Source organism: Monodelphis domestica, chromosome 3, assembly GCF_027887165.1.
Source record: "Monodelphis domestica isolate mMonDom1 chromosome 3, mMonDom1.pri, whole genome shotgun sequence".
Classification (NCBI taxonomy): Eukaryota; Metazoa; Chordata; class Mammalia; order Didelphimorphia; family Didelphidae; genus Monodelphis; species Monodelphis domestica.
Window position 1 is genome coordinate 373,709,148 of NC_077229.1, and position 8,697 is coordinate 373,717,844.

The 8,697-nt window shown below is 37.2% G+C and overlaps 1 protein-coding gene across 3 annotated transcripts in view; it reads left to right on the forward strand.

The window, feature by feature from the left end:
• Positions 1 to 6,365, forward strand: part of RETREG1 (reticulophagy regulator 1) — a 191,944-nt gene extending 185,579 nt beyond the window's left edge. For all 3 annotated transcript variants that reach the window (XM_007486834.3, XM_056824279.1, XM_007486835.2), the window contains one exon: positions 1,592 to 6,365. In XM_007486834.3, the coding sequence (XP_007486896.1) occupies positions 1,592 to 2,091 (500 nt within the window). In that variant the 3' untranslated portion in view covers positions 2,092 to 6,365. The remainder of the gene's footprint in view (positions 1 to 1,591) is intronic.
• Positions 6,366 to 8,697: the final 2,332 nt, after the last annotated feature.

Below are 8,697 nucleotides of genomic sequence, written 5' to 3' on the forward strand. Positions count from 1 at the left end.
ATTGGATATTAATTTTAATCTTACACACTCACTTTACCACCTTGTGGGCCTCTGGGGCTTTTTCCTATGGGGAATGCAAGGCATGAGGATGGCTAACCTAGCAGGAAGCTCCAGTGTTCTGTGCTGGATTGTCAAATAGATGCAGGCATTCAAGGACTTAGGTCCTATTTTCAGGTATAGAATAAAATAGCTCTTTGGTCCAAAGTAGTGTAATCAGAAAAGAAGGATAAGATCCTTAGAGTTTAATAAATTACAAAAGTAAATGTTTGTTGGTGGCAGCACTCAGTTAAGTGGAGTGTAGGGAACAAATAATAAGTATTAATAGGGCACTTTAATGTTTGTAAAGCACTGCATCTATACCATCTCTCGCTTGATCTTTACAACAGTCTTGGGAGGTAAGATTTACAGATTAGAAAGCTCAAGCTAAGAGACTTGGCCAGGAAGATGCAGCTAGTAAGTGGCTCAGGCAGGATTTCCCCTCAGGTCTCCCTAAATCCAAGTCTAGCATTCTAGCCATTGAACTGTGTATAGTAAAAATATCCATTAGTTTATCAATTCATTTTGGAGAAAAATAGAAAACCTCGTAGAAAAATCACTCTATCAAATAATATTTGTTTTAATCCTTCAAGAAACTGTAAAAAAAACCCAAACGTTTTTTATCAGTGTAGCTAGTCTTTCTTCCCTGAATGTAGATCAGAATCTTGTAGTAGTAATAGTAGTAGTAGTAAGAGTAGTAGTAGTAGTAGCGGTGGTCGTAGTGGTGGTGGTAGTGATGATAATAGTAATAGTAGTGGTAGTTGTAGTAGCAGTAGTGGTAGTAATTATAATTAGATATAAATTAAATTAAATAATAAAAAAATAAAAAACAATTGTAATATATTATTTTGTTTTCACAATCACTCTGGGAGATAAATGCTATTATTATCCCCATTTTGCAAGCAGGTTGGATGACCTGCCCAGTATCACACTGCTGGTCAGTGTCAGATTCCAGATTTGAACTCTGGTCTTCCTGACTCCAGATCTGGTGCTGTTGCCTTCCAGGCCATCGAGCTGTGTGGAGATGCCACAGCTAAGGAAGGTGGTTACCTAATGACCACATGTTACAGGATGTGTATCTGCACTCAGCTAGGCTGGTTCTATAGTCAGTCTCTGGGTTCGTATCTGAAGATTGCCAGCGTGGTGGCTCCAGGGGCAGCAGGGCATGAGGAGGGATGGAGCGGGGGTCTGACCTCAGATGCTTTGTGGCTCTGTGACCCTAGACAAGGCACTTAAACTCTGTGTCAGGTCAGTCAGTAAAGGTTTATTTAGCACCTCCTGAAGGATACAAAGGGAAGCATAAGGCAGTGGTGGCCTGGGGAGATCACAGTCTCTTGAGGGTGGGCAAATTTGGGGAAATTTGTCCAGGAGGTTTTGATCTTTCATTTCACTGGGAAACGCAGTACAGTCTCAGACCTCCAATGGTTCATGGTGATGCAGAAAAGACTGGACCAATTTTGTAGACTGCTTGAGGATTCATACTAAAATAAGTCATCATTTAGATTGAGGGATTTTACTTCAGATCTCTTAACTCTTTATCCCAATTATCTCCTAGATCTTGACCGACCCAGTTTACAGGAGGAAGCTTTCTCCAGGGATCTTTCAGAATTTCCATCTCTAGAAAATGGCACAGGAACAAATGATGAAGATGAGTTGAGTCTTGGCTTGCCCATCCAGTACAAGAGAAAAAAAGAGCCCATGGACAGTGGTCACAGACAGAGCAGAGAGAAGCAACCAACAGCTGGTCTCACCCTTCCTTTGAGCAGTGACCAGACCATTCACTTGATGGGAAATCTCGCTGGTGATGTCATTGTAGCTGCAATGTCTGCTGCTATCAAAGACCAGTTGCAACAAGGAGTTCAGAGGGCTTCTTCCCAGTCAGTACCTAGCCCAGGAGAAGACACAGACACAGAAGAAGGTGATGATTTTGAACTACTGGACCAGTCAGAGCTCGATCAGATTGAGAGCGAACTGGGACTTACACAAGACCAGGATGTAGAACCTCAGCAAAAGAAATCTTCAGGCTTCCTTTCAAATCTGCTGGGAGGCCATTAACTTGGGAATCAGAGCTTGCAACAGAGCAGAAATAAACCACAAAAAAATTTAAAACAAACAAAAAGGAAAAAAAAGAAAATTATATGAGCTGTGAGCTTTAACTATTACTTTAGATTTGTTGTCCTATTTTCCCTTCTGCAGTGAATTAACTGGATATATATCAGCTGAAACTGAAAATGTAATGTTTCTGATAATTATACCTTGACCTAGTAGCATGAAAATGAATTCTATATCCACTGTGTTGTCAGAGAGGAATGTTAGAGATTTTTCTTTAAAAGGAAAAGGCCAGATTTTAGAGTGATACCTCCAAGTATTCTCTATTCTTTTCATCATACTTCACCTTTCAAGCCTGCAAGGCAGTTTATTGTGACACAATGAGATAAGACAAGTGTTGCAGACATAATATAGCTTTATGCTATCCTTTCCCTCTAGTATTTCGAAAGTTTTAAGAATTTGATGTTAAAAAATCCTTCCATCCTGTTATTTTTAAATTTAAGAACATGGACAGCACTGTCAAAATGAACTAGGAAAATAAAATTATTTTACATAAAGCATTCTTTTAAACTCTTTGAATAGGCTGATACATTTCCAGGTTTTTTCTGCAGTTGTAGGCTTATAGATTTGTAAAGTGGCCTGCTCCTAAATTGATTGCCATCTCTAGCCTTGCAACTAGAGAGATTATTAACCCAGAAAAAGCAAGTGTTGCTGTCATGAAGATGCTGATCATGATGTAAACAGATAAAATTTCAGTTGCACTTTGTTTTCTGTTTATCATATGCTTGTGGTAGGGATTTCGTGAGTGCTGATGTTTAACATAAACAGATCTTCTTCCTACCCAGACATGGTTTGAAGATATGTTCATCTCCTAGTTAACTGAGGAAATAGTAGCCACGAAAACCATGGTGAATGTCAGCAGCTTAGCAGAATTATATAGTCCCATACCCATGGTCTGGGTAGTTAAAGCAAGAGAGAAATTTACATTGTTTGGAAATGTATTTATTTGTCATTTTAAGTCTACACATGATTGATGATTTGGGTTCTGGAATAGATTTTATCTATCAAAATATTACAAAAAAACTTTTTGGATCATCTTTAAATAACTAAATTTGTTAGAAGGAACAGATTTGTTATTAAGGAACAAAGAAAGACATTAAGCCAATTTAGTAATGTGAAACAAGCTTTGAGAAGGGTTGAGGGACCATGTCAGCTATTAACAAAAAAACCCATTGTAGCTGGCATTTTGAAAGATGAACATGGTCACCTGGGACCCTCAGAAAGGAAGGATAATCCCAGCATATAGGAAGCCTATTTTTCTCTCCTTTTCTTTTGTTTACCTGCCTTATCTTCCTAAAGAATAATCACAGGTAATTAGTCCTACATTTTAATGTAGTGTACCTTATTTATTTATTTTTCTTTCTGAGGTATTAAAAATCTAGACTGAATTTGCCAAATATTGTAGGGAGAAAAGTTTCATAAGACTTTTGACATTTCCTAATTGTCGTTGCCGTGCTTTTGTGTCCGTAGGTGCCTCGTGGCTGTGTTTGCTTGTCCTTTATTGGTACAAAGTGAGTCTGTGCCTTTGTTATCTTGCCCATTCTGGAACAAAGGAAAATTACTCTTATCAGCTAAATTGTGTGGTTTTGGGGAAATATGTCCTAATTCCATTCAATGAAAATTTCTGGACATGAAGAAAAGGTTACATAATAATATAACAATAGTTTCAAGTTTTTTTCTTCATGTGCACTTCCTCACAAAAACATTCTTGTCCAGGAAGTCCAAACATCATATATATAAGCCATTTCAATTTCTCAGCTGAGAAAAAAATGCAGGTTTCCCCCTCTCCCCTTAGAATACCTATAAGACAATCCAGGTAGTTATAAAAGTACAAAGAATACAAGAGGACAAGTCTAACAGAAGATTGTCAAGAGTTGACCTGTGTGATGGAATAAACAGTGAAAAGTTAGCATCAAATGTTTAAAAATTATAAATTCAAAAGGGCTTTGGGGTGGGGTGGGAGTTGGCTTGGGAAAAGGTGTTACCAGGATTGCAAGTATAGTAGATGAGACATACTAGCTTTCTTTAAACAGTGGCATTGTAAGCAAGTGTGCACTTTAATGCTATTTGCTCAAAAAATAAATGTGATTATAATGTATCCAACACAGCAAACTCTTCTCAAAATGTTAATTAAACCGAGAAACATATAATGAAAGGAGTAGTTGTCGAGGCTTTTTGTATATAATCCTTTTTCTGGTTTTGAGATATAGTTGTAAAACAGTTGTGCATTTGCCCTTGTGTTTGAGAACTCGTGTGTTGTGTCATCTGGCACATTTTTTTAAAAAATGGCAGTTTCCCCACCAGGGATCTCGCTACACATGCTTTATCAATACCGTGGCATTGTATCTTTCCCCTGTTAAAAATCTCCTATCAAATCAAAAAGAATTCAGTCAAGGTGAACCAGGTGTACCTTTTCAATCCTAAATGTGTTAGAATAATTGTTCTCTAATTTCATGCAGAACACGCCGAGTTACAGTACATAATAATACAGTAGAGATGATTATAGACTGTCTTATAAAATAACAAAATAAGGCTGGAAAAGTGGAGGTTTACTATTTTGGAAGATCAAATTGGACTTTGGAGAAAAGACTATTTTCCCATTTTGAAAGGCCTTTGATTCTTGCTTATCCTATTAGCTTAAAAATAGATTCTTCCCTACCAAGGACCTTTTTAGAATCATAGACTATAAGAGCTGAAAGGGACCTTAAAATCATCTAATCTCATCCCTTCATTTTACAGATAAAGAAACTGAGGCCCAGAGAGTAGAACGTAAGCTCCTCTGAGGGCAAGACTCAATTGGGGGACTTGACCTTTGACTCCCCAGTGCCCAGCACAGTGCCTAGAATATTACAGGCATTTAATAAATGCTTATTCATTTGAATTAATAAAGAAACATTTGTTTTACAACCATGTAGCAAGGGAGGGGGGGAGCAATGATCTTTAATAAAATGAAACTTTTGGTATAAAAAATTGAGAGATCTTGTTGAAATTTCCTACATTTAAAGGGGGAGGGGATAATCACACATCCCAGAACATGTTAAATTTATCTTGGAGTTTAAAGCAAGACATTTAAGAGAAACAAAGCAACTTTGACATTCATAATAAGAACCATTTGTTTAAGAAATGTGTGCTTAATGTTAACATTTTTCCAGCATTTGTGCAGAGTTGCTGTCCTTGGCATTGTGGGAAGGAACATTAAATTTGAAATGGTTGTTGCCTTCTTGAAGTTTACTGTTAAGTTCAGGGGGTCAGGCTGGGGTATTTTAAATACTTTTTTGATTTGAATACTCAAATTGTCCTGCTATAGTTGGTGGCAAGAGTGGAATTATTCTGGGATATTCGACTGAACTACCATTTAATGTTAGATGGTAATGCTGGATGGTCCAAAAATTAGATTTTTATGCATTCCTATCCCTTCTTTCCACTACTGTGTTAGTCTGTCTTAAGCTAGATGGAAATAAGCAAATTTGGGATCTGTTTCTATTTTTATGGCCTGAAGCAAATCACTTCACTGCCCATGTGCCTCAGTTTCTCCTTCCATAAAATGAGGATTCTACTACTTATTCCCACTCTACCTCACCATGATATTGTGAGAACAAATGAGAAAGTTAATTCTTCAGATAAAAGACACTGTGTAAACCAACGTACTTATTATTTGACAATGTTAATTATGATGCCTTCCTTTTGAGCATTAAAATAAAGGCATAATATGCCGGTGCCTACTCAAATGGAAATTCTTCTAAGATTTTCACAGCTTAGCACAAATGCAGACTTTCTTGAATTGAATTGGTTTTATTTTTTGAGTGTTTATGAAGGAAGGCTGAATGATAATTTGTGATAATTGAGCAGAATCTTATGAAATATTAAAATCTGTTTTTATTTAGTTTGGATTTATTATTCATTCTTAACTGAATAAGAAAAACCTTGGCCTAAGGAGAACCCCAGAAGTCAGTTGGTCTATTCAGACTAAAGTCTCTGAACCAAACACTGTGACAGATATCTAAGGGTTAATTCAAGTTTATCATGAATGTACTCCATGAATCACCTGTAGACTCCATATATCCAGATAACCAGAAATTTAGGAGGTTGCAAAATGTCTTAAAACTTTATGGAAGTATCCTTTGCAGCACTTTACTTAAAATGAATGTTTTATAAACATGGAATAATTGATAGCAATTGTTTGTAAACCATTTAATAAATGTCTGTTAGTTTTTACCTTTTATTATGTTTTCTTTTAATCCTCAAAAATGAGCTATAATCCAATGTATTGCCCACCTATAAAACTAGGAATGACCAATAATAGAGGTTTATGAAAAAAATCATTATTTTGAATTATTTTTTAGAGCTAATATTTGGATTTTGTTAGAACTATTAGGATGTTTTCAATTAATAACAGTAGAGTTAAGAATCCGGTTAGCTTTCATATTCTGGATTCTTTTACTAAGTGTTGACAAGTCTTGCTCAGGGCCCCAGCTTGATGCCTTGAAATAATGAGGAGCCAATACTTTGTGTATGTTGTCTCTTTATGGAATAAAAATATATCCTAACTCCAGATTTATTAAAATGAAGGATATCTCAAGGAATATCACAGAATATGAAAACAATTCTTATTCAAATGCTTATATCTGAGCAAATTTTGTTATTTATCTATAAAAGGATTTAAAAGTCTTAAAAAACCTTCTCAGTGGGCTGTAAGCCCCCAGAATTTTAACCAATAAATAATGAGGCCATTTCCCTGAGAATTACATCTTTTGTTAATAGAAGAATGCACTCTATTAATAAAAGATGGGTCCATCTTGTCTGGCTCTTATTTGGGAAGAGCTCCATAAGCCCTGACCCTCTCCTATGGGGAAGTGTGTCTTCTTTCAGATTGTCATGTCCTTTGGACATCCCCCTTGCATGCCCAGTTGATAGATATTTTGAAAGAGAAGGTAGTCTTGGAAATCTCAACTCTTCTACCATTACTTCATGGGGGATGGAAGGGCAGGCTATTCTTCAGGTGGGTGAATCCTTATAGAAGTGATGGCAAACCTTTTACAGACTGTGTGCCGTGCCCCATCCCCTGACCCCAGCCCCAGACTGCATGCCATGCTATGCCCCTGTACCAAGTGCCAGGTATGCCCTGCCCCCACCCTTACCCCACACAGGGGAGGAAGAGAGCACTCCTATTGGGCTGCTGGGTGGAGGGGCAGGTAATGTGAGAAAATGTTATCAGGCATTATGGAGAGGGGGAAGGAAAGGAGCTCCACCTAAGTCCTTCTCCCTACCAATGAACTCTGGGGTGGGGGTGGCATGTGTGCCCACAAAGAGTTCTGTGTGTGTCATCTTTGGCGTGTGTGCCATAGATTCACCATCACTGCCCTATAGCTTCACTAAGCTTAGAGAAACTGGCATCTTCTTTGCTTTCAAATGCTTTGGGGAAGATATTCTTGCTTATAGAAAAAGAAGGATCTTTATCCTTTCAAAGCCTTTAACAAAAGATAAAAGGTCCCAAATCAGTTAGATGCTTTGGGGCCTGGGAATAAATTATTTATCTTGGGAGCTGGCAGGCCTTGGGAGGTTAAGTGGTTTGGGAAAATGAACAGTTTCACACAGAAATGTTACTAACAAATAATAAAATTCAACTAATTTTCCTCAGGACATTTCTCAAAAACACTAAAAAATAATGAAGCACCTTTAACAATAATCTCAGCATTCATGAATGATGAACTGAGCAACTCAACATTATTCTTCTCGTACTACTAAATTGTTCAGTCTAGTTGATCAATCAGTATTTGAATACTACTCTCTGCTAGGTAAAAGGTAGGAGTGAGCGGGTGGGGGATATGATACTTTGTTCTTGAATATTTAATAATTCAATGAATTAAGTATTCTACATCAATATTAGGTACTGGGACAGTCAGAAGTACAAGCTTTCTCATTTGTATGAAGCACTTTGATGTTTACAAACTGTTTTATATGTATCATTCCATTTGATTGAAATTAAAAATAGGCTCTGGGTTCATCTATTATGTGAGGCAAAAATATTATAGTATGAAATAAGGAGCAGCTAGATTAGGTGTGGGGTTAGGAAAATTATTCTCCCTGGGTTCAAATCTGGCTTCAGACACTTTTATTAGCTGTATGACATTAAGTCATTTAATAACCCTATTTGCCTCAGTTCCTCATCAGTTTTTTTTAAAAAGCTGGAAGGAGAGGAAACTGGCAAACCACTCCAGTATCTTTGCCAAGAAAACCTCAAATGGGGTCACAAAGATTGGACTGGACTGAAACAGACCAAACCACAAAATAAGCAGATGAAAGGAACCTCAGAAACAACTGAAGAATACAATATAATTATGTGCCAAATTATGTAGAGCAAACTAAACATTCACTCAAGGAACCAGCTAGCTAAATCGTTGAAGAACCAGGGCAATGCAGGATGGAGGATAGACAACTAGGACAATGTGACATAGAGGTCAGAGAACCAGGATTGTTTGAAAGTCAGAAAAACAAGGAAAGGGATGAGTTTGTTTTAATTGAGAATAAAGCTGAGAAATGGGGAAGTTACAT